At 40.0% G+C, this 27,283-nt stretch overlaps 1 protein-coding gene across 2 annotated transcripts in view; it reads left to right on the forward strand.

The window, feature by feature from the left end:
- The window catches only part of LOC308223572 (BEN domain-containing protein 5), a gene marked incomplete at both ends in the record, with an annotated part of 972,175 nt that overhangs the window by 504,252 nt on the left and 440,640 nt on the right, over positions 1-27,283 (forward strand). For both annotated transcript variants that reach the window (XM_080622800.1, XM_080622799.1), the window contains one exon: positions 12,330-12,369. In XM_080622800.1, coding sequence (XP_080478926.1) covers positions 12,330-12,369 — 40 coding nt within the window. The remainder of the gene's footprint in view (positions 1-12,329; positions 12,370-27,283) is intronic.

A 27,283-nucleotide genomic window follows, 5' to 3' on the forward strand; every position in this document is an offset into this window, starting at 1 on the left:
CAGATATATAAATTTATGTATTTGTCCATACATGCTAGATTCTAATTTAACTGCTCACTATTACTTTGATCATGTTGTCTTGGCTTATATACAGTAAACAAGGAACTTTGCACAGTATGGCGGGGGGGCAAGATTGTCAGATAAAGTAATCCTCCTAAATTAAATGTGAAAACACACAGTTGTTTTCCCTGTCTCTCCTGCCTGTGCCTGTGGCAGTCTTTGGCTGTAACAGTGCCTAAACAGTCAGAGCAGGAGAGGTGGAATTAGTTGTCTCCTTGCCACAAAAGAAAAAATACCGATTTTGTCCAGCTGTTGTGCTAGTCTTTGGATTCGGTTGTTTCCTGTCTTATTGGTTTACATTCCCATAATATTTGCAGTTTGAAAATGTAGGTGAAACCGGGCTACAGCACTTCTGCTGGATGAAGGAAATGAGGAAATAAGGGAAGAGATAGAGAAAAGTGAATGTGTCAGGACTGGAAGGCCAGTAAGTTTTGAGCTGAAGGTTAAAAAATGAAATCATCCAGTCTGGTGCGTTGGAAATCTGTTCCATTGACTCCCCTCGCACTGATTTCCTTTGGCTCCTTAAAGAGATACTGCTTTAACTAGGAAATACGTATGCTGCCATGTTTCTGTTGGAGACAAAATTGTAGCTTGGTATTCGATAGGTGTGATAATTTTGAGTATTTCTGAGGTTTCTCATGTGTATCTCCAATACTTAGTCTGTATCAATTCCTTCTCTTTGTGACATGCTTATAGTTTTGTAAGCATTTACTTCTCTCTGTACAATGCAGAAGTTGATAGAAATCTCGATATATACACACCCGCATAAACATACCTGAATGTTTATATGCGTCTATGATTTTATATACATATATGCAATATATTCATGTGTGCATGTATATGCAATTATAGTAACAGTAAGAGCAAACCTAACTTTCGGAAAAATAAGCTCTGTCTTTTCCTTCTGAACAACTGGATGAATGGAGCTGTAGGTGTGAGAGTGGTAGCTTTGAAACTGAATGGTGATGACACAAATGGAAATCACTACAGAAGGATTTTGGAGATGATACAGCCTGTAGATCTCATGCGCACCATTTTGCAGTCATAAAGTTCTCCTAACATTTACTCTGCTTTGTGTTATACAGAAAGCTTAGGTAGTTAGGCTTACAGGCTTTGCTTATAGAGCTGAATGTTTAAGTTTCTGAAGTGTTTGAATATGAGATGCCAGAAATACAACCTATTATTAAGGCTTTCTTCTAAATAAAACTCCATGCATTACTATTCTATACGAGTCACCTGGTTGCCTTTAAATATTGCTATCTTTGAGTGGAAGGGGAATATATTCTGAGTGTTTGCAGAATACCTTCTGCCACTGAAAATTGCTGTGCTATGTTCTCACGCAGCTCACCTGCATCTCAGGCAAACTTAAACATCTTAAGAGAAAATAACACTTGAGATAAACACAACCAGATAATTCCCACAACATCAGAAGCAAAGGCAGGGAGTTCTTGGAGGTAGGGTGGAGTGGGGGGGATTTAGACTCTAGGGAGTCAGACAAAATGGCAACTAGAGAGGTTGTATTCTCTCATGTTTATTTTCACATCACTGCTGAATCACAGGGAATTTTTAACACAAAAGTTGTAAGTTTTATGCATGAAAATGCAATCATTTTGGGGGAAATTTATATTCAGGAGGAATTTACTCTTGTGTTGCATTGAACCATAGAATAGTTAGGGTTGGAAAGGACCTTAAGATCATCCAGTTCCAACCCCCCTGCCATGGGCAGGGGCACCTCACCCTAAACCATGCCACCCAAAGCTCTGTCCAACCTGGCCTTGAACACCTTCAGGGATGGACCATTCACAACTTCCTTGGGCAACCCATTCCAGTGCCTCACCACCCTCACAGTAGAGGACTTCTTCCTTATATCCAATCTGAACTTCCCCTCTTTAAGTTTTAACCCGTTACGCCTTGTCCTATCACTACAGTTCCTAATGAAGAGTCCCTCCCCAGCATCCTTATAACCTCCCTTTAGGTACTGGAAGGCTGCTATGAGGTCTCCACGCAGCCTTCTCCTTGTTTTCTTTTTCTCATCTTTTGCATGTGTTTTTCTTCCTTCCAGTTGTATTGTTATCACGGAATCACAGAATGGTTGAGGCTAGAAGGGACCACCACAGGTCATATAGTCCAACCTCCCTGCTCAAGCAGCGTCACCTACAGCACACTGCTCAGGATTGTCTCCAGATGGTTCTTGAATATCTCCAGGAAGGAGACTCCACAATGGTCATCCACAATGGGCAACTCATTCCAATGTTCAGACACCCTCACAGTAAATAAGTTCTTCCTTATGTTCAGGTGAAATTTTCTGTGTTTCAGTTTATGCTCGTTGCTTCTCATCCTATCTTATGGCACCACCAAGAAGAGTCTGACCCCATCCTCTTGGGACCCTCATTTCAGATACTTGCATGCATTGATCAGAATTCCTCTGAGCCTTGTCTTCTGCAGGCTGAACAGGCCCAGCTCCCTCAGCCTCTCCTCATAAGAGAGATACTCCAGACCCTTAATCATTTTAGTAGCCCTTCACTGGACTTGCTTGAGGATTGCCATATCTGTCTTGTACTGAAGAGCCCAGAACTAGACATAGCAATCCAGGTGAGGCCTCACCAGGGCTGACTAGAGAGGGAGGATTATCTCCCTCAGCCAGATGGCAATGCTTTTCCTAATGCAGCCCAGGAGAACATTGGCCTTCTTGGCCACAAGGCCACATTGCTGGCTCATGGACAAATTGCTGTCCAACAGAACCCCCAGTCCTTCTCTACAGAGTCAGGTGCTTCTGTATGCAGCAGGTCAGCCCCATCTATATTGGTGCACGGGGATATTCCTCCCCAGGTGCAGGACCCTACACTTGCCTTTGTTGGATTTCAAAAGGTTTCCCTCTCCTAATCTCTCCAGCCATTCTAGATCCTTCTGAATGACAGCACAGCACGCTGGGGTATCAGCCATTCCTTCTAGTTTTGTATCATCAGCAAACTTGCTGAGGAGGCAGTCTATCCCTTCTTCATTCAAGTCATTGGACCTAGTATTGACCCTTGGAGGACACTGCTAGTTACAGGTCTCCAACTAGACTGTATCACTGACCACAACCCTCTGAGACCTGCTATTCAGCCAGTTCTCAATTCACCTTACTATCCGTTTATTCATCCTACACTTCCGGAGCTTGCCTATGAGGATGTCATGGGAGACAGTGTTGAAAGCCTTGCTGAAGTCCAGGTAGAGAACATCCACTGCTCATCTATCCAGCCCCTTGCCCCATCATATAAGGCAATCAGGTTGCTTAAATTTCCCTTTGGTGAATCCGTGCTGATTCTTCTGATCACCTTCTTCCATGTGCATGCATCCTTATAGCGTGAAACCACAAGAGTCCTGTTTCTTGAAAGTTTATCAAAGATGTTTCTTTTCACTGTGCTCAGGTGTATTAGGAAGTGGATCATGTCGGTGCTGTAATTTAGAGCTTTGTTTTCTGGTTAAGTGCTGCCTTAAGCAGAATTCCTAATACAGAGCAGAAGCCAGACTGAGTGCAAACACATGCTGCTCCCCAAACAAGAAGGTATTTAACTTCTTACAAAGAAGGACTCTTCTAGTGAAAATAATTTCTTATGTTTCAGAAATCTCTCAAAGTTCCAGGTTTTGGGGTTTTTTTTAATCTTTTCATAGAATTACATTTTTTTTCAAAGCAGTATTTTCTTTGAGCCTAAGTCAGCCTTCTCACCATCAGTGTGCTTGCTATTCTGGCATGTTAAATGCCAGTTAACACGGAGAGCGTAGGACAACTGCTACTAGCTGGTGGCTAACCTACAAGTTGGATGTGGAGGTTGGTACTTAGCTCCCAGTTTCAATAAATATTCCATGAGTTATACACACAAAAAGAAGGTTTGGGAGAAATATTCTGCTGGTCAGAGCACTCATAGCTGGATGTAAGAGGCTGAAGTTCAATCTCGAGGTCCAAATGGGGGAGAGCAGAGTTATAAATCTCTGGATTTGTGCCTCATTTACTGTGTGATCACAGGCCCCTACAACTGCATGTTTAGTTTTAAAATTGCATATGTTGGGGGTTAATCTGTCTTGTCTGTTATCTAAAATAGCCCATAAACAGTGGCTAGGTAGTCAATATCCCATTACTGGTATAGGTAGATATGCTTTGTTTCTAATTAAACATCATTGAACACTGTTCCTTACCCCCCCACAAATGGTGGACTTTCGAAGTTCATAATTGCTTTCAGTAATGCTGCTCCTTTCCATCCTAAGACTTAACATAAGACAGGAATTCACAACTAAAGAATGGCTGTGCAGTGCCTAAGGCCATCTGCATTGTGTATAGAGTTTGGTTGTTAATGGCAATGTGTGTGGTCTGTATAGCTTTACCTGTCCTTGTTTACTCTTTTTTTCAAAATAAATAACATTTAAAGAGAAGAGTTTATTAGCTCCTGCTGCTTACTATGTTCTTTAAGACATAATCTGCTGTTTGTGGCACTAAATTAATCTCTATAGGTATTAAGTAATTGATGTCACAAGCACAGGATTATAACCACAGCTCTGCAATTTGCATAATAATACAACAAACTATGAAAAACTTGCATGGTGGTTTGTTACCAAAACAAACCCTTTAAAATGCTGAGCTAAATTGTGGAATGAGTAGATCCTGAACCCTTGCTGTGTAAGTACATATGCTTCATTTAAAACATGCACATAGGCACAGCGACCTTTTTGATTGTGAAACTACAAAGAGGCTTGATTCCAACCTGGAAGTGGGGCCAGACAATGGAGAAATAGGCCTTATTCTTTTCCTTTGTTTCTTGCAGACCCAAAGCTTTTTAGGAAGAATAAAGTATTGGCTATATCTTCCATTCTTTCTCCCCAGTCTTTACTGGGGCACAAATACCAGTGTTTGTGTATGTACTCCATACTCTACACAAGCTGCAGAGTGACTAGAGCACTCACTACCTGTGCATCAATTTGTCTCTGTATTTCAGGCTTGAATTAACAAGAATAGAAGCCTATAAACTGAGAGCTCTGAGTCTATTTGGTCAGCTGTGTTCAATGAAGGGATTGGATTTGCTTGCCCATATTTTGACTTGGGTTAAAAAGAGTCTTGTTAACTAATCAAGGATGTCCTTTGCATGCACATCTGAGAAGATGCACTGTATATCCATAGTAAATATCATCAAATCATAAAGTTACTGTGAATCTCCCTTCATGTGGCTTAACTGAGGTGCATAAGGACAGTTATTTTACAGATGTGGAAGGCCAGAAAGAGGCTTTCTGTCATCATAACTCTCACTGGCAAAGTTAAGCATCAGTTCATTCCAAAGCAGTTTGTTCTTCCTCTCTTTCTTTCCATAGATAAGATAGTCTTAACAACTATTTGGTGTGATTGTAAATATTTATAGTGGACTGATGGGCTTTTCTTTGGTTCCTAGTGGTTCAGTAAGAATCTGGATACTATCTTTATGAGTGCTGTATATGTAAATAAGGCAACCTATAGATAGAGCACCAGCAGATGTCACTCAAGAATATGCGGAACAGACTGTGAATTTACGTGACCAATAAAACTGAGCGTGCACATTGCAGATGGCCTCTGCTGTGCAGAACTCAGGTTGCTCAGCCTCCCATGGCTGGTGCTTTGAGCACCAGTTTACTGCTTCTGGTAGTAATCTGCACATCAAGGTTTTGGGGCTGTGACCTACTACTACAGCCACGCATACTACATACATATATATTACAGAGTGTTTGTATGTCTGCCCAAAGACACCTCGCATGGCTTTTCGATCTTTTCTTAACCTTCGTTGTATTAATGTTCTTTCCAAATAGCTTTTGAGCACAATAGGACTGTAAGAAGATATTGTATGAGTCTTGTGTTCTTGGGATGAATGGTCAAAGCAGAGAGAAGGAGAGGTCTTAGTTATTTGTTTAACAGTTCCGAAAAAGTGAAGTATCATGTATCCTTGGCACTTAGGTTTTGAGAAGGAAATATGCAGGTGTCAGATATTAAGTAGAAGAATATGTGGACTGGAAGGATGAGTAAAGTAGCTTTATGGTTTGGCACTATCTGTGACCATTTGGACTTGGTTTTGATTCTAAACCAGAATTGAGTTAGCAAATATTGCAACAATCAGATGTCTGTAGACGTCACTGTTAAAATGGTTTAAAATGCTCATTATAGCTCTTAGCATGAGCGATAATATATCCCAAACCACTTTATAAATGTTCTTCCACACCTATATTATCAATAATTGATTCCACAGAGGAGGCTACAGCAGATGCAATTTACTAAAATCTCAGTCAAGTGTCAACAAGCTGACTGGTTCATTTTATCATTACAGCAGGAAACTTTAGCAGCTAATCATACAGGAAGTATAAAATGTGAGATTTTGCTTCATTATAAGAACAAAAGCCTGTGATTTCAGGATAGAAAGAAAAGAGTATTGCTTGGCATAACATTGTTTAAAACAAACAAGCAAACAAAAAAAAAATAGCAGCAGCTTTAGATCATTGAATTATCAATTTTAACAGGATTTGAATTAGTAGCTTATTGGGGTCATTACTTAAATTGAGAGTACAAGTAGGGAAACTTGCATTTGAAAAACTGAACAGGTGTGAAGCACTCGCTCAGTTATATTTACTTTTTTCGAACACCTTTCTTTAAGCCTTCATTAAAAAGTTTTTCCAGATTTTGATTAGCCCTGAATATTTCTTAAAATACCCAACAACAAACAACTAAAAAGGCATTCTTCTCTCACAAGGGCACCTTTTGTGTAGGACTAGAAAACACTGAGGTGCAAAGCTTGTCACCCTTGTACTCTCAGGCAGTGATACAGAAGGATGGAGCACAAACTTTATCTTTGCCCTCTCTGCACCTTCTCCCTCTACTCTACTGTAAATCCCTCCAGTGCAAAACCAAGGAGGCTTACGGTGATGCTTGTGGGCAGTTGTGTTGTGCCATCTTCAGCATGTCAAGGTGCACACTTGGATCTCTTTGATCTTTTTCTGAACTTTTGAGTGCTTTCATGACATGTTAGAGAATAGTTTTCAAAAGCATTGATGTTACAGAGTGTAGCAATAATAAAGGCCATAGAAATGTGAAATTCAGCCTTCAGTACATACTCAGGTTTATTTTGTGAGGCTTTATATTGTGAGAAGATCCACTGCTTTCAATTACTCTTATGTCAACATAGTCCATTTATAGAAAAGAAAAGCTAATTTGGAACTTAAAAGGAAAAGGCACAATTAGTAACTATTTGTGGCAAAGATTCCAGGAGAAAGAAGAAGGAAAAAAGTCATGCATTTGATTTCAAATTTTAACCTGATCAAACCACATTAAAATTGAATGGAAGGGATCAATAGCAGAGACCAGGCTGGGTAAAATACATTTAGGCAGACAAAGTCCTCTTGTGGTCCCAGAGAGTCAATTCCACCTTCATGTGGGTGGCATGAGATGTTGGTGAGATGGGCAGCCTGCCTTTGGGTTCATAACTGCGGAACATATTGCCCACAAAGTGAAGGCAGTGAAATGGCACAAACCCAAAAAAGAATTTTCTAAAGCTAAAGTTAACTCACCTCTGACCTTAGGACTTTTATATGGTGACTTAAAGCAAGGCAGGTATGGATGCCCTTGTGGTCTAGAGAAGCCCCTGCCAGAGCATGCTGTCTCCTGGGATGTGGGTGCATGGGTCTGCTGAAGGAGCTTCCAGCACATCAGCGTCATGTATGCAATACCTGGGTATCTGGCTGGTACCTCCAGCTCTGCTTACCAGTTATGCTGGATGCTGAGGACTTGGAGATGATGTGCTGGGACAGAAGGCAGGGGTAAGGATATATTTCAGATCCTTGCTGGAGGAGGAGTGTAGGAGTGGGAAGATGACTTTATAATTGCCTTTTTTTATCACTATTTCTGACTATATTGACTTTATACTTGACATAGCTTTGGCTGGCAAGTGAGGCCCAGATACATTCAGAATTAGATATGACTAGGCTCATTCTTACATGAGAGGAAAATCGTCGGTTGCTACAGAAACAGCTCCATATCAGTCTCATGGGGCATCTTTGCATCTGGCTTTTTCTCCTTCTCTTTTGCTAATATGTAGATAAGAGTCGAAGCAAGTGCAGCACATCCCACATCTATATAAGGTTGGAAGAACTCTGCAGAGAGCAAAGTGTGAAAGAACATCTCTTAGATAAGCTAAACTTATATGAATGAGTTAACTTACATCCCCCTACAGTTTATTTCTTTTCATTTATTATTTTTTTTTTAGTTTTGCAACTCTAGCTGAGTTAATTGAGGTGAAAATTAAATGACACCAGTCAGCAAATATTTTAAAGACCACCAGCATCAAGGAAGAGAGAGGAGGTGCTCAGGAGTTACTAAGAAAAAATTAGGAAATGATCCAAGGAGTGAGTTAGAATCTCTGTCAAGAAAATTGCATATTGCAGTGGAATAATAATCCAGATTTAACTTTCAGGCAAGTTATTTAACTTCATAAATTAAGGAATTAGTTAAAACTAAGTGTATATTATAGGTGAACAGGGACTATTCTGCACACTTCAGACCAGCTCACCAGCGCTGTTTTTCAACTGGTTTTCTAAAGCGTAATGAATTCTTGATGCTTAGTAGATTAATATTTATTGAGTGAATCAATGCTTAATTTATTAAAAATTTGCCTTCCTTGTATTTTAATATGATTTGTTACTCTTCAGTGCTTACTGCATTAATTAAAGGTTGTGTTAATTTTGTGGAAGTGAACAGGATCTGCTGCAGGTTTGCTGCAAAGCCCTAATCCACTGTAAGGATGTTGCCTCTGGGTAGTACCAAGGATAGAAAACTGCGAGGTGGGAAGCCAGTGTGAATCATCACTGGCCTTTTCCTGCCGCTGGGCTTTCAAATAGCCAGCAAAGTGAAAATGAGGATGCTGCCCCTTAAGGGTAGGACAGGATTATAGCAGTAGAGAGGCTGTGGTGATGCAGGGGATCATTCAGTTTGCCTCTTATAAATTATGGCTGATGCTGTGGCAATCATTTTAGTGTTTCTCATTGAACACCTTTCTGACAATGCAGGTGAAACACAGCCTTAGTAATACAGGAAACTGTCACCTATTACCTGGCCAGAGATGATAGTCATTACGATTCACTGCTCAGGTTTTAAGTAATTCTTGGGACAGTAGGTTACCTGAATATTGGAATAGTCCCACGCATCTCTGCAGGGGCAGGTTTTTGAGGAGTGGAAAATTACTAAAGGCAGAACGCAAAAAAGCCAGACATCTTGTGAGATGAGCCTTTCAAGAAAGCTGTCAAAACAGGGAGAGGGTGAGCATGCTGGAAGGGGCAAACAGTTGCAATTTGCATCTTTCCGCAGTGAAGGGAGAAGTGAATATATAAAGCCCCACAGCCATGATACTTCTGATGAAATTATTTTATTAATCTTTGTGACACTTGTAACGTCTCTCTCTTTAAATTCAAATTCTGCTGCTTTTATAGCTACCCATAAGCGTGTCTGTATGAGTTTTCTTTAAAAAATCCATCTAGTTACTAGGCTGCTTGCATCCAGCTGAGCCCTGGAAACGGCAGAGAGCTAGCCCCTGAGATCTGAGAGCAGGCTTATATTTCCGGAAAGTGATTGGATCCATAATTAGTGCGTTTTTGCATGTTTAAATGCACAGTTCTGGAATGCACTTTTGCCGTTTCCTTCTCTCCAGGGCTTGGGCGAGTGTGCACAAACTTCCCTTGCTGAGCCAAATGAGAGAAAATTCTTCAAGGCCCACTGAAGGTTAGAGCAGAGAAATATTTTCTCTCTCAGTGCACTGGGCAGGCAGCAACCACCATGCTCCAGCCTGGAGCGCTTGGGTGGAGCCAGTGCCAAGAACCTGGTGGCATTTCAAATCCCTTGCAGCAGTTAGGTGTTAGATGCAAAAGATCAGTGCTGCTCCACATGAAGTCAGAGAAATAACTTGAGCTTAAAAGTTCAACGTATGCACAAAGATTTCCTGGATCTGGAGTTTAATTTGTTTTTCCAAAGCCAGCTTGAAGGCAGAGTCCAAACAGGTAAAAAGTTATAAACTGAACATTTGACATGTAATAATTTCATTTTATTTCCCATTTTGTTTAGCCTAATCTATATGCTTTTGTTTTCCTACAGTATCAAATTAAGCTGTTTCAGGTTTTATTTAATGTTTATTTTTACTCTAGTTAATAGACTGAAGTCAGGACCGGGGGCCACTTGGGCTACGTGCCTTTCTCTCTGTTCCAAATCTCTACATTTTGCAAGCTTCTTTGATGATATTTATATTCCACCTTTTTTCCCAGTAGAGAAGCTTTCACAGAGTATAGGTTTTGGGTATATATTTTCTGCTCTAGCTGTTCATTAGATATACAGCATTTGGAGTTCCAGTTGTGCTGAGAAATGTAAGCAAAGCTTTTGGCCCAGTGGGTGCTAAGCCGTGGCATTTCATAGCTTTGTACATATAAATCAGGATTAAGGCAGAGATTCTATATAAAATTTAGCTCATTAGGAGATATTTTGTCTTATGGCTCCCACTGGGGCAGTGGGTCCTTTGCTTATTTTGCCTTACTGCTCCCTGGGAAAGGATGGTGGGGTGAGCTGACCCCACAGTGCAGCGACAGCATTTCTGAATGGTTCCTGCCAAAGAGACCCAAGGCAGCAGCAGGGTCTTCTGCTCCCTTATGCCATTACCCTGGCACACCTGGAAAAAGTCTTGGCATAGACTGGCCTTAGTATTTTATAATAAAGCAAATGTGATCATACTCAGGATGACTTAGCAGAGTTAAAAGAATAAGGAGTACCTATGAAAACAGACAGGAATGCATTTTCTCACAAATATGATTCGTGTTGTACAAGAGTTAAAGTACTGAAGGCCAGAAAGGTTTCAAAAATGTGTTTTTTTCAGCCTGACATTGCAATCAGCAGGCCACATTCACTGTTGGGCATATAGCTAAAGTATATTCATAGGATGATCAACTGTGTCCATATACTTCAGCCAGTGAAGCTTTACTTATAAAGGAATTATGGGTCCGGAAAGGAGTTTCATCAGTCATAATTTCCAAGGAAGAGCGTTCACAGTAGGGAATACCAAGTTAATGTTTCCTCCTCAAGGACTTTCAGCTGTCACCCAGGGAATACAGTGAATGCAGTGATGAGAATTAGATTAGAAAAAGATCAATAGGGCTGACAATAAATGAAAGTAACACAGACATTATTGAGCAAATTAGGGAAGAGAAATTAAACTGGACAGTATAATCTTCAATGCTAGCTAGACACACTAATGTTGGGCAAAGTTAGGGAGAAGACAGTAAGTTAGAAAGTGCTATGAAGAAGAGGTAACAATTTGTCTGTGTGATGGGGAACGCTTTGCTGGTAATGGAAAGCTGTCAGCCCACAGAAAGGTGGAAAAGGATGATAGTGGTCCAGGAGCACAAGAATTTCAGTGGCAGGCTACAGAGGTGGGGAGATCACCTATGAATGGGACCATACACTAGCCAAGAGCCTTGGCTATGTGTTACAAGGGGAAAGGGAACATCAGACACATCCCCTCATCACAAAGGCATTGGTGGGATAACTTGTTCCAGGCAAAAACATTTCCTCACCTTCATCTAGTACAGGTTGGTTTGCCCTGTGAAGGTTTGCAGCCCTTCCAGAAACCACTCTTCTGTTTAAACTTATTTGCCATAATAACTCCCTGTATGTATGTATCTGTACAAATATCCAGTGATGATCAAGTCTGGCAAGCTTTTGGGGTGAGGGATATCCAGTGGCAATGAGATCTATGAGCTGAATGCACTCAGCATGAAAAGAAGCTTTCCTTTTATCAGTCCTGAGTTAGTCTAGATCCTCTTACATGTCTTTGAAAGGTTCACCCCAAGGCGATATAATTGTGTTTGATCACATACAGGCTATGAGTCAGTGATTGATATGAATAAAGAACTTTGAGTTTCTTGTCTTGGTTCCTTGTCTCCTTCCCTGTAGAATCAGAAATCACTTTTATAAATATATCAGTCCATCTGTGCTTCCAGCTATCCATTTCAAGTTCCAAAAAAGAAATAGTAACACTTTATCAGTGCAAACAAAAACACATTAAAAGGACCGAGCAGGGCGTTTTTCTTTGTCATAAAGTACATGTGGATCCCATCCAAAAGAGTTACTGTGAGCCATGTAACTTGTAATTAATTCTGCTATAAATGTCAGAACACTTACTTTGCAGGTCTAAGCTGACCCACTAAAATTAGTCCCCTTTTAACAATTCCTTTTATAATTTGTTTTTCAGCAGAAACGGCAGCTTGACCTCCTGACAATAACCAGCCCCGGTAAGTGAGCTCTACCGCATGGCTCTCTCCTCTTTTCTTAAAGAGATGGTTGTCTAAATGTGTTTTTTCCCCTGTCTCTGACATGCAAAATGAAAAACACTGTTCCCCAGAAAATCTTTCACGTAATAACAAGTGACAGCTATATTGTGCTTGGCAAAGCCCCGGGCAGTTATCCGTTCACAGAGCTGCCTTTTCAGACCTTTACTCTATGAATTTGAGTGCTGATATTTCTTTAAGCCTCCTGGGGTTACAGTTAGTGGTATATCTGCAGGGCAGATGCCCTCGAATTTGCAATGTGTGTTCAAGTATCACAGAAATGCGAGTTTGACTTTCCTTGGTGGCAAAAGTGAGCAGTTCAGGGAGTAAGGAGATGGTGGCCCTCTGTGCACGTGGTGGGAAACAGGAGGTCCAGGCTGGGGGCAGAGAACTCCAAAGCAGGTCAGAAAACATTTGGCTAAAATTAAAGTGCCTTAAGTGATCTGCTTCATGATGGCTTTTGTCATTTGCCTACTGTGATAACCCAAAATGTGTTGTATTGTGAAAGCATCAGGCTCGAAGGTCTAGGCACCGTGATTGAAATGCAGGTCGTTTGAATAGTGCTTCTCTTTGATCTCAGCTCTTAAGGCTGGATGGCTTTTAATTTATTGCCATTTTTCTGGCTCAGTTTCTTTCCATTAGCTGCTACAGAAGTTTGCTGCCCACCAGCTTCAGATGTACGCCATGCTTGAGTGGTGCTACATTTTGGTTAACTCTTTCAATTTTTCAGATGTATGTATGTATTAAGCTTTCAGGTTGGCTTTAACTGGACCTAATGAGTTCTGGCTTTAACTGGGAATAACGTATTAGTGGAATGAACAGGTGTTATGGGAAGTGAACAAAATGTGACACACATTTGCTTGGATAACAATTTTGCATCAATAATTGTTCTGACACTCTAAATGTAGATAAAATCTGTAACATGGTTTCTCCTTCACTAACCTTGTTAAAATAATAAGAATTAAAATAAGGAGGAGGAACACTTTGTTGGGCCAGATGTTTGAGGCTATTGGCAATTGCATCACATTTTTGCATGTTCACTTTTCATGCAGTTTGCAATTATGTTAATGTATGCTCAGGGCACTTGCTGATAAAAGCAACAATACAGCCATTGTCACTATTCTGACTAACTTCAAGGACAAACATGGCACATTTTTCATTTTTCCTATCTTCAGCATTCCCTATTTCTAGAGAGAAAAAAAAAAACTCTGAAGGTCTTAATCATAGTAAACACTCAGATCTTGGATGAGGGCACGAAAGTCCGCAGACTCTGTTTTAATAAGAGAAAACGAGGGTTGGGGACCAGAATAAATACAAGACTTTTCCATAAAGCAAATTTATGATACCTTCCTCATAATTTCAGATACAGTATTAACTGGAACAGTGAAAAAGTTGACTATGTTGAGTTTGTTCATAGATGTGATCATATTGAGTAGCTATCACTTCAGATCTTCAGTTTAATAAAGCAATCTACTAAATCAACAGAGCAATTAGTTGGAAGGATCAAAATAGCTTTCAATAACTGTGTAGGTAGACAGACTACACTAAAAGGGGGAAAAATGCTTTCCATAACATGCTTTTCTCCCTGCAAGTTTTGCCCTTTGATATTTAGCCAGAAATCTACAATCATTAGCTACATAGGAAAAAAAAGAAATTGTGTCATGATTCTGTAATTGAGTACCTACAGTTTTGCTTTCAGTCAAGGTATTTTCAAAAGAAGCCTGATACTGGATCAGGCCAAACTTACCTAAGAACCTCAAGCTGAGAGTTTTCAAAGAGGCTGGAAAAGTTAGGCACTTAATTCCTAGTAGGATTAGAAAATGTCAACCTGTGGATTAAAGGGTCTAGTTTGGGCCCTATAAATACAGAAACAAAATAACTTATAGTCTTGAGGCTTTTATCTCTCTTTGGAGGCTGCAGCTTTAAAATATAGCATTCTTTGAGTTCTAGCTCTAAGATCTGACATCAACAGTCTGCTTTTATAACGTGGTATCAGTTATGATGGCTGAGATCAGCTATAATCGCTGTCATCCCTTAATGTACTGATTCAAATTAGGGACTGGGTTATTTATTTGCACCTGCTAATCCTTTGGGACTTGTTCCTGTTCTCTGCCTTGCCGCAGGCAAGCAGCCCTCGTTTGTGGAGGAGGTCACTCGGCCTTATTTATGGTATGAAAGTCCTCCATGTGTCACAAGCAGTATCAGCCACCAAAGCCCTATTGCTTAATTGTAAGAATAGACAAAGGACTTCAAACCCAAAGGTGACCTCTGTGATTTGCACTTCCGTCATGATGAATACCATCTTGGTTTTGTGTGTGTGTGTGAAATTCTCAAGCCGTTTTTTGTATGTTTAGTCAAGAGTCACTTGGTGATCCCTTGCAGGTATTACAGCAGCTCTTCTAGATATGCCATTTAGGAAAAATCCTGAAATTCATCACCCAATGAATGAGATTAATTGCAAGGTAAAATAATGCCATTAATGTCAGTTAAGGGGTGCTGTCAAATGACAGTTTGTGGGATCATGGAAACCTTAATGTTACCTCATGGCAGTTGTGCTGTTCCTTGGGGCCAGGGCTGTTGCACGTTTCCCTAGGACTCACCAATGAGTAGGTATCAGTGCCTGTTCCTCATGCCCTGAATACTCACCCTGCTTATTGCCTTGCTCCAGATAGCTTCCAAACACTGAGAAATGTGCATGTGGCTCTGCAGAACCTGTCTGAGCAGGTGCTTGACTTAAAGGCACATTGGTATGTTAAACCGAACAGGTATAGATCATTAATCTGTAACCTGGACTGAGGGCACTGGAAAAAAATGGGAGGTGGAGGGGTAAGGGAAGAAAAAGGAAGGAATACAGAGGGTGAGAGCTGCAGCTCCAGCTACACATTTTGTATGCAACATGCAGAGCTGACCTGTTCCAGTGCTCCTAAGAAAACAGCTATGGAAAGCTCCACAACGTGCCCCAAACTGGAGGAAGTCTTTGCTTTGCTGCCAGTCTCCAGAAACAGCCAGACACAAATGATGCATAAGCTGGGAGCGAGCCAGCCTCCCTCATGCTCAAATATATTCCTTTGAAGTTGCTGACACCCATGTAAAATGTGGAGGGAGTTCACTGCTCTGCGTTACTGCTGAGTAGCTGGAGGAATGTTAAGTTAAATCTATCAGTGCTCTCACCACACTCCTTTCATCTTGCCTCTTGACACGTGAGTTACAATTACTCTGTAACACGCTGTATGGTTCAGGGTGCCAGAGTCAGAGCTGATGTGTGCAGTGGGATGGGGGAAGGATGTTAAAACTTGATTAGTAGCTGGCAGGGAGTGGGGTGTAATGAGATTTAAGTTTGGGTAATTTAAATTTTCTTTAAACTTAGTTTTACCTCTGAATTTGATCCAAAATGGTTCCTCAACATTTCTTCTGGTCAATTTTAGGACTAAGACTTCAGGTGGTTTAGTTTGGCCTTGCTGCACAGAGGAGCTGAGGATCTGCCCTGAATTTTTATGTGGTTGTGTTCCTGTAACGCATTGAACATGCACATACAATCACATCATATTTAGTGGTAACTGCTCAATAGCTGCAAATAAAATACCCCTGTTTCCATAGCTTTTCCATGGAGATAAAGCTTTTTGCATCTCCTGTGTTTACGATAATAATACAGCTTTCCAATTTCTCCTCTCAGTAAGGTAAGTTCATCTCCCACTGAAGTATTTTTTAATAATTGATACCATAAATGGAAGTTTGTTGGAAACTATTGGCTTTGAAAATAGCTAACGTGTGATATTATCCAAGAACCATCAGGAAAATTCTTTTGAAATTCTCTTTGATTCAGCCGTCCTCAGGGCTTTATCCTCCTCTACCAGTCTCTCTACTGCCAATTTAAAATAACATTCTCTTGAAATCAGTGCAATGTCAGGAGAAATTCATCAGCACCGTAGGTGCATGTTTCCCAGATGTATATAAACCTACTACATTTGGCAGCAGTAAATTGATTGCATTAAAAAACCTGGGGTAGTTGAATATTCCATAGTGCCCAGCTTGGCTACAACATGGAATATAAAGTATTTTAAGTTTCTTTCATTCTGTTTTCAGTGCAGTAGAGTAAGAGCTGACTCCGTAATTCCTGCCTTTTGATTACTTAGATTCTCCTTTGACCACATTAGAGGTTTACATGCAGGGACAGAGCAAGATATTCCTAATCGCTGTGAAGTGCATTGAGATTTGATCACAAATGTTAATGGCTTTTTGTGTGCTTTCCCCTAATCTTTAAGCTTTTACACTTTTAAACAAGAGAAAAAACCTTGATTTTAAAAGTATTTATCTGACTCATTTATGTGGTGAAATATTCTCTCTGCTTTAATATCATCAGTGCTGCATGCTCTAAAAATGTCCCCAATTCATTAATTCATGATATACTGCTACCCTGAATTCTTTTAAGGTGGCTTTAGTTTCTGCCATACATATTTTACTGCTTTAAATTATGGATATAGGACTGTTGCCTAGTTAATTTCCTCTGGTTAGGAAAATATATTTCTACTTTCCTGGCATTGCATAAAGTGATATGTGGGATTTGCTATATTTTTTAGCTGATTAAGTTCTGCATTTCTACATATTACTGCTTATGAGACCCCAAGTAAAACTACGTAAAGGAAGGAGAAGTTTTATGGTACATTTCAAAGTTTCATTTAACTATAAATTCCACCACTAAGCCCTGCTACAAGACTTTTCCATTACCTTCCTGGATAGTCTGGCTATCTACTTCTTTCTAATTGAAGCATGAAAATAATACGAACTCAAAGTCATGAAGCTATAAGACAGGTATTAGTAAAAATGACACAAGGTAATAAAATGTGACAGAAAGCTGTTTGCTGCTAAAACTCTGGTACTATTTTTGCTAGTACTTATTAATTAAGGGTACATTGATTTTGTCTAAGTATGTGTCAAGGAATAGTGTTTGAGTTTTTAAACAGCCTAACATAATTACTGTTCGTGTTTGTTGGTGAAGCTTCAGATGGTGTTTTATCTGGAAATGTGGTAGAGAAATAAATTATTTATCTTTCCAGTAATAATTGGTAATGCTCAGTGATGGAGTGGAACTATTTCTCACGTCACTGAGATGCTGGGTATTAATCCAGCCATTGTCCCGCAATAGTAAAATAACTTAGGGGGACAGCACCTCATTGCTCAGCAAGGCAATAGACCCCAAATGGTTTGTTTGAGCCCACAGTACAGGAATTTCTCTACCATACAAATATATGCTAAAGTCTCAGCAAAAAGGGAAATTCCCATGTTGCCAGTCTTAGCTGAGCCTGAAAACTACAGGAAGAAGTTTGTTCTAGACTTGAAACCTCAGCAGGCTGACGGACTGACAGAGAGCAGAGAAAATGAGGACTTTCTTTTTTTTTTTGTATGCCATTAGGTTGGTTTCAGCTGTCCTGATGCTAATTAGGAAATTTTACTGTATCCAATTGCTCATCTTTACTGTATCTAAGGGCCCTAAGAACTTCCATTTGCTGTGATAAGGAGAAGTAATATTGTTGCTTGTAATTACTCGTTTGGGCAGATCAGAACCTTCCTGATTCTTACTTATGCCTCTCTATTTGCTGGAATAACGACTGCTACATACTGAACAGTCTTGCTGTTTCCACCATCTTTTCCCTGTGAAGACAGTCTTCACTCATGTGTCCCAAGAGAATAAGTCCACCCTGATCTTTCTGCCTGTTCCCTGACCTATCCCTGTCAGCCTCCCCAAACATCATCTATATCCATCTCAAATATCACAGTTTTGAGATCTACTGAAATGGCACTTTTTTGATCCGGTAATGAAATAGGATTTTTTTTCCCATTTAGTTGCAAAGTATTTACTTTTAGTAAGGCCATTTCATCCGTACCTTTGCATTTTAAAAAATTGACCTTTTTTTGGATACATGTAGAATAAGTGATATTTGCGAAGTCAAAATAAGACTGCAGAGAAGATATTCTAAAGGATAATCCATTACTTTTGAAGAAAAATATCAAGCTTTTCCACAATACCTTATTATTATTATGGGTCACCATGATGTTTCCATGCACCTTGGCATGTCCCTTTAATTGGATCCTTACATCTGAAGGTCCGGCATAGTTGCATTGAAAGCTGACATTTCTAACTAACTGACCTTTTCAGGCCCAGTGACACTCCTATAATGATTATCCTCTAGCATTGTTTGGACACAATACCACATACTTCACAGCACATAAAGAATATGTTCTTTGAGAACTATTCAAAATGCCCAATCTCAAGTTAGCAAAATGAGAAAATTGGGTGCAAACATTCATCAGAGTGTTATTGTGCAGGTATCGATTTGAATGCCCTTTCATTTCTCTGGGAAAAAGTGTTGCATTATAGAGCTCTAAATTAACTTCTGTTCTGGTTTTTTTTCCCCAGTAAGTATAAAAAGGTCAAATTCATTCATAAGGCTGAATAGATTTGCAGGATATAAGCAATAAGATAGCAATCAACCTTCAAATAACCTTTAAAGAGACAGTATCTTTTCTTATGAACAATAATTGATCTGCTCATTAAGTCACTGCATAGTCTTTGGGGCTCACCTGGGCAAAAAAGTATAAGACCTATAAGGAAAGGATGTCAGCTAGAACAAAACAGGAATAAATCCTCACTTGGAAATATGAATATTTTACAGTTTTGGAGGGGTGTAAAGTTGATGAAAGGATTGACGTTGCAATGTGAATTCCTTGACTTGACTGATATAAGGCTGAGTGAAAAAGACATAGAAAAGACCTTGAAGTGTGAATTTAGTATTGGTGAGGACAAAGATGATGGCTTGTTCATACATGCCTGAAACCTGAATACATCTTCAGCTTCTCTTCTGAATTTAGTGACTAATGTGGGAGAGTTATCATTGGACTTTGCCTCTGGTCAATGTATGTATAGGAGGGAGTATATTATAGGAAGCCTGGCTTGCCACCGTGTATTGCAGTCCCTCTGTAAAAAGCCAGATAGTAAATTTATGGCATTCTTTGCACTGTGAGTGCTTTTTGGATGTGTGGGGGGATTAATATCTCTGCTTATGCAGAAATAAAACCTGTGTCCATCTTCTTGCAGTGCTAATTCCCTGACTGCAGCCTGCTCTAACCTTCACAGGTTCCTGGGCTGTAGCTCTGCAGCTCCTCTGGTGTAAACAAGAGCAATTAAAGGGCTGTTGGAATGTTTTTCAAGGAAGTGCTTTTTAGCCAGACTTGCTTAAAGAGCTTGGATTGTCGATTGAAGATACCAATCAGAAGATTAGTGTTCTGTCCATGTCCGTATTTCTTTTCTGCATGTAAATCCGCGTTATGTTTTTAGTATTATTTTTATGAATTGCACATACACTGAGGACTATCTGTGCATAATTGATTACAATGAGTTGTCTTGGTTTTTATCTTTGATCAGACTTTTCAGAAGCAGCAAGTATCCCAGGTGACGAGGCTTCTTATGCTGTAAATGTTTGCACATAATGCTTTCTGGTCTACTTCACAATGAGCATCTGGCTCATTTAGAGAGAGTGAAAATGAGCAATACCATGCACAGGTGTATTGTGCTCCTTCTCTTTTTGTGTAAGTGTGGGGAAAACGTAAAATAATGTCTTTTTTCTTTCTTTTCTCTTTCTTCTCTTTCTTTTCTTTCTTTTCTTTCTTTTCTTTCTTTTTCCTCCTTTCCCTTTCCTTTCCTTTTTTTTCCCCCCAAAAGCCCTTTCTAGAGTATCAGATGTTTTTAGAAGGAATGGAAATCTTTCTTCCTTTTTAATGAAATTTCAATTTGCAAGGGCATCTGTATGGAAACAGTTTCTTCACTTTGGAATATTTTTTTCTGGTTATTTAATTATCTGCTGAGTGACCTGAACATGACGTAGTGAAAATCAGTGTATTAAATACCTAGAAGATAGCAGAGGATTATATTGACACCACAAAATGGAATATAGTGCAGAAATGCATGAGAGATGCTAGCAGAGACCTGACTAGCAGAGCTAATGTGGGTCCAGATGCTGACAACCCATGTTGTCTGAGTGCTGTACCTGAGATAAATAAGCCCTGGCTAAGTTTTCGTCATGTTTTTATTTACTGTCACAGTCTTTAGGGTGCTGTCATTCCGGTGCTGCTGAATTGTACCAGGACCTCAACCTTTGCTTGTGACTTGTTTTTTAACCTAGCCAGGCACATACAGCTAACTGTGCTTCATTTCTATTTTAGTAGCACCCACGTATCCCGGTCCACAAGCATGTCATTCTGCTGGATGCATAGTGTGACACCAAGCTACCCCTGAATAGCTGGTGACTTACACAGACAAAGCAAGGGGCAGTGGGCAGGAAACTGGAAAGAGGATGTCAAAAATAAAAGATAATTTTAACAAAACTGCATTTTGGTTTTGAGAAGCTGCCCGCTACCGTCTTCGTCACCTTATAGACTCCTGTACATCTTTGCCACCCCTTTTCTTCAATCTCTGATGTACAGAAAATGGGAAAACAGTGATCATTATACAGCTTCAACAGATGGGACTGAGGAAGAAGGGAGCTGGAAATGCACAAAAAGCTTTTTTTTAGCTCCTTTGTTTCTAAGAATTGCCAGTGGGCTCATTTTTTTGGTATGCATAACATTTCTGTTAAAGGAGTCAGACAGGGTCGCTGGGAAACCCACAAGAAAGGATAACCTAGAGCCTTTATTATTATTTTGAGGTTGTAAGTTGAAGGCACAAAGGAGTTTTTAGTAGAGATCTGAATGGGGAAGGTGTGATGGTTTTGTGAATTCAGACTGAAAGTGCAGGATAACCCATCATGGAAGAGTGACTTGTTCATCACACAGCTCCATGCAGTATTGGAGAGAGTTATCTGAGATTCTGCTAAATGAGATAACGTGAGTACTATTAGGCAGTAGCATCACTGCAGTGTCCTTAAAAAGCAGGTTAAAGGAAGGTGAAATACTGTTTTAACACTGTGGTCTGCTTCTGATGCTGTAGCTAGCTGTAGTATCTGTACACGAGTGCTAGGACAGAGAGTGCTGGCAGAGGAGCAAGGGCAGGGAGAGGAGTTTGGAATGAGGTCTGCAAAGGAGCCTGGGGAGAGCAACAGAAACCATGAAGTCCTATTTGCTGGGCCATACAAATCAAAATGAAAGTAAGCGTGTTCGAAATATCTAGGAGACAGCACAGGATTGTATTATTCTTGATGTTTTTATTCTATTATCTGCTCTGTTTCACAGCTGCATCCGTTGTCCTTATCCTCTCTAGACTAAGTGAAAGAAGGAAGATTATCTGTAGAGACTGTGACTTTCCTGACCATCCTACAGGTAGCCCCAGAGCAGTGCTAAATTCTGCTGTTCCCTGCGCTAGATCCACCTGCTTGCTATTCCTCCCAGGGATTGTGAGGGTGTAGGTCCAGTGGCTGAATGGAAAACGAATCCTTATCTTGTCACTTAGATCAGCTGCAAATTTTCTTTGGTGTGTGATCCAGACTCTTAAGCTGTCTCTTACTGAGACCAAACCCCTAATCTTTGTCACAGGTTGGACAAACCTGACACTGAGAACAACTTCATGCACTGCATTAGTGTGTGATCCTGAGCTGAAACCCCTCACTGCAGTGGATGGGCTTGAGTTTTGTTATTCAAGTACTAAAATAGCTTTCTATACACTAGGAAGAAATCCTAAATGGTGTAGTTTGAGTACCTGGGGCAACTGCTTTGGGCTTTGGGCTGGACTGCCCGCAACAGCACAGCCAAGCGAGACATTCCCATCCCTCTGGGGTCACCCAGAGGGGCCACCTCTGTCGTAGCGTTTGGCTTTTGCCCCGGCCACCTGGACACTTGTGGCACCTCAACAAATGCCTCTTAAAGCAGGAACCATGGTGCCACGTGCATTTGTACCTAGCACAAATAGAGATGCCATATACTAGTGCTGCTACTAATAAATATAAACCGTATAGATGTCAGGTTGCCCGGAGAATGTATTCTCCCCACAAACCAGGCAGCTCTACTGCAGTGTTCCGGAATTAACTGCAGGAGTATTACTCTCTTAAGGCTTTGTGTTATAGTTCTGTTTTCTTCACCTTTAACCTCACAATGGATTATGACCATACTTTCTCTTATAACTAAATGCTCTTCTGTCCTTTGACAAAACAGATTTGTGTCTTTTCATAGCTTTCTGTAGAGGGCTAATAATACATGGGAAAGCTTTACTGCCCACAGGAGACTTTGCCTGGCTGTAATAATAAGAAATGCTGTTGAAAAGTCATGATCAATGTTAATTCAGTTATTTTTCATTTTCTTTTTTTATAATGAAATCTTCTACTTTGTGCATTTTATCCACTGCTACCCTATAAATTGCTCATTGGAGAGAGGGGTCATTGGTTATAAAAACGAGTTCTTGTTTGTCCTCATACAAAAGTAACTGCAATATTTTGAAATGATGAATTTAAGGGAGGGAAAAAAAAGGGAATCTTGGATGTACAAAAGATGTAAATACTGTTTTCCAGGTTTTATGGTTCCCAGATGCCTCCTCTAATTGCATAGCTAACCCTGAGTTTATTAAGTTATTTTCCAGAGTCAAACTCATTTGTAAACATGTCAGAATAAAAACTAAATTTTGAAAAACAAAACCTTTGGATTAGAATTCTGGAGTGATAAACAAACTAATTTAGAATGTATTTGCATGTAATTTACATGTGCCAAAATAGGATTGCATGTGGTTTGTAAATACAGGTCTCGAATCTATTTAACATTACAGAATAGCACTGAAGAAATTAATTGAAACTTTAAAAAAAAAAGGTTAAAATAACAAAAAGATGGCTTAAAATGGCCCATGTTTGAATGCGATTCAACGTGCAGAAACTGGTGGGAGAGATAAGCATGCAGAGAAAGCTGTAAATTCTAGCAGCAACATCTGTAGTAGTTAGGATACTGTGTTTTATAGCAATCCCTTACCTCCCCCCATGGACATTACTATGGCATGCAGTATATTTATTATTCACTTTCTGCAAGAGATGTTTTCTTAGCATAGCCTTAAAAAAGTAATATCTGTTTCTTTTCACATTCAGACTTGTTCAAAGATAACGCTATCAGCTTCCATTTGAAGCATCTTGGCCAGTTTGGCCTGTAAACTTTGGCATGAGTTAACAGTTTATCATTATCCTGCTGATTACAGTGGTATCAAACGATCAATCAGCTGGTAAATCTCCCACTTTGCTAGGTACAGTCTCCATCTGGAGACTTCTTGGTCACTGGTTCCTGTGAATCTCCCAACCTGAGATGAGGAAACTTTAGAGAGGGAGGAGAAGGTCGTGTAAGGTAATGAGCAGCATTGGTGGTGGAACCTGTAGAGTGATGCTCAAGGGGGCAAAGGCAGGGAGGAATGATCACATGAAGCTGGCAGGATCTTGTCAGGAGAGGTCCAGGTGCTCAGGGGGAAAAGAAGATTCCTGTGCTGGATAATTTCTGTTGTTGCATATGTCAGAAGGAGGCTCTTACTGCATTCTCCACATTTTCCCACCCAAAATACTGTATGTCAAGAGGCAGGATGGTGCATATCATCTGTGCCTGTTGCTTCGGAAATATGGAGGATAGAGGGAAACATCATCTGTGGAGATGTGAAGTAAGAGGTAACATCAACCATGATAGGTAGCAGACCTAGCTTTAGCTAACTCAGCTCCGGCTCCTGCTGTCAGTGCTGAAATGTATTCAAGGCCAGGTTGGATGGGGCTTGGAGCAGCCTGGTCTAGTGGAAGGTGTCACTACCCATGTCAGGGGGTTGGAACTGCATGATCTTAAGGTCGTTTCCAACCCAAACCATTCTATGGTTCTGTTCTGGGCTTTGGGATTAAAGCAGCCATGGTTTTGAGGGAAGAGGAAACTCTTTGGTTAGAAAGAGGTTGAGTAAATACAAATTTAAGTATTGAACTTAGTAGTACTGGAATGCGTTGCTGGGGTTATCAGGGGAAAGGGTGCTTTATTTACTTAAAATAAAATAAATAAAAATTTTATCTTCAAATACCAAGAAATATCATTTTCTGTATTCATAGCCTGGCAGCCCCGAGTTTAAAGGTGGCAGCAAAGTGGTCCTGCAATACTTGATGTAACAGGATCTGTAAAACTCATTGGTGTTGAACCTCACTTGTTTTCAGACTTCGCTGAGAATATGGACAAGGGGTAACAGGTTAAAACTTAAACAGGGGCAGTTTAGATTGGATATAAGGAGGAAGTTCTTTACTGTAAGGGTGGTGGGGCACTGGAATGGGCTGCTCAGGGAAGCTGTGAATGCTCCATCCATGGCAGTGTTCAAGGCCGGGTTAGACAGAACCTTGGGTGGCATGGTTTAGTATGAGGTATCCCTGCCCATGGCAGGGGGGTTGGAACTAGATGACCTTAAGGTCCTTTCCAACCCTAGTGTTCTATGATTCTTTGATTCTAAGTACAGATGTAATGATTTCCCCTCTGAACCCTATGATTATTTTTTCTTTTTCTACACTGGCTTCATTTCATACATTTTCTTTACTTTTTAGACAAGGAGAGGGTTAAAAATAGGAGTGGAGGGAGGAAAAGCAAACTTCTTCGGGTAGAAGACAGCTTTGTTATGTACTCACTACTCAGCATTTTCATAGAATCATAGAATCATAGAATGGTTTGGGTTGGAAAGGACCTTAAGATTATCCAGTTCCAACCCCCTGCCATGGGCAGGGACACCTCACACTAAACCATGCCACCCAAGGCCTCATCCAATCTGGCCTTGAACACCGCCAAGGATGGAGCATTCACAACCTCCCTGGACAGCCCATTCCAGTGCCTCACCACCGTATTTTCCTAGAATACCATGGAAGAATAGTTATTATCAAGGAGGACCAGATGTTAGGAACCTTTCCATAATTTTTTCAGGTGAAAATGCTTCTATTTCAGTGTGCAGATAAATGTCTCTAAATATTTTCTTGTACTTCTTATCAATTTATCTCTAGAAGAAATTAATTTAGCTTTAAAAAAAGGTTTTATTTCTCTTTTGGCTATGAGCCATTTTTGTGTATCTGCTTTAAATGTTAATTATTAATTAGAATATGATCTATTTAATCCATTTAGCTGTCCATTGCTTCCAAAGACAGCAGCTGGATGAAACAAGAAAGATGCATCATTATATAGATGATAATTTAGTCTCTTATCCCAAGAGAAGACATTTTCTCAACACCAAGGGTGAGATATACTAAGGGTTGGAGTGGAGGAGCCTCCCAGCTTCTGTCCATTTGGTGTTTGATACATAGCATATCATACCTTTATCAACTGAGTCCTGAAGATTAAATGTGAGGCTGCAATTGGCACCAGTGACCAGCTGTGACAACAGGAGTTTTCTCTTAATTTATTTTAATTATATTTTTGTTCAAATATTTGAGTATTTTATCTCTTATTTATTGCAAACTTTATTATCACTTTCAACAGCAAAAGAGACACTTTGGATTTAAATGTTGTATATTTGTGTATTTAGCTCCTTCTTTAACAAGTTAAATGCAAAAAAGAGCCCTTGTTTATATGAACAGTATCTATATGAACAGTTGAAAAGCTGGCATTAGATTGCATAGCTCATCAGCCTAGTTTCAAACCTCACCCAGCAAACAGCTTGAATGACTTTGCAAATCTTCAGTGTGTTCCTGAAACTTTAAATGATACCATTGTGTTGCCTGATGCAGCTTAGTGGTTCACAGATCACTGGCTGGTGAAGCTGGAACATTTTCTCCTGTATTTTATCTGTATCCATTGTTCATAGATGATCAGTTCCAAAAAGAAACACTGCGTCCGTGCTGATATTACCTTCAAAATGTTCCCTTGCTGGAGAACAGACACTTAGCCCAGTTCAGATGCATGTGCAAATGCTGTAAAGTTTAATTACAAATATGTTTGTAATACTGCCAGTAATATGGCCTGATTTCTTTTATTGTAACCCAGACTGTCCTGTGCTGTTGTGACATTGCTAAGAAACACAGAGAAGACACACACAAGTGAACTTTTGTTCTCTTTAGTACTTGGGCAGGCAGCTCAGGCAGATGGTCTGTTTGGGATCCAGAGCCAGAATACTTGCACATTCCTGATTTCTTTAAAATGTGGCTGGCAAGAGTGATGTTCATCTGTGATGGACTTGCCTCGGATGATGAAATCCAGACAGCCAGCCACTGCTCCCAGGATTATATTTCATTATATAGAATTTCTATGCAGCAGTATTGACCTAGCTTTTACCCCTCAGGAGTGACATTTAGAGTCATTGCAAATGCCTGCTTGGAGCACAAAAGCAGTCAAAAATGCAGAGTATTTGAGAATATCAGGGAAACTAAAAAAAAATTAGATGTAACAATACACTATTCTCAAAATAGGTGGTAGAGATAGCAGAAGTACTGTGAAAGACAATGAGGATGATCAGTAAGATGGCTTCCATCTGAAAAGAAATCAAGTAGAAATGTGATTTTTCTGTAGGAGCTGACACTAGTGTAAATGGAACTTAAACTGAGTTTCTAAAGTTCATGGGGGTTTTTTTTAATAGTTAAAAAATGCTGCAGCCAATGCTGTATAACTGTATAACTGTTTTGAACCACATGATGACGGATAAATACAGCAATAAATACAAGTTACTGCTGGCCCAGGGATCATAACAAGTTTATATTCATTAAGTGTGAAGACAAGGCGATTGCAACCTCTGCTATGGTTTGCTTGTGAAGGACTAAATTCCCACAGCTGTAGAAATTTCTTGGCAAATATTTGGACAGAAAATGTGCTTTTTTTCTTGCTTTTTTTTTTTTTTTTTTGAGAAAATGTATTAATTGTATATCTCCAAAGCCACATCCCTTGACATGAAGGAAAACAACTTTAGCTAAAAATCCACTCCGCTTCAGTGAAA

This window comes from Psittacula echo (assembly GCF_963264785.1).
Source record: "Psittacula echo genome assembly, chromosome: 7".
Taxonomy (NCBI): Eukaryota; Metazoa; Chordata; class Aves; order Psittaciformes; family Psittacidae; genus Psittacula; species Psittacula echo.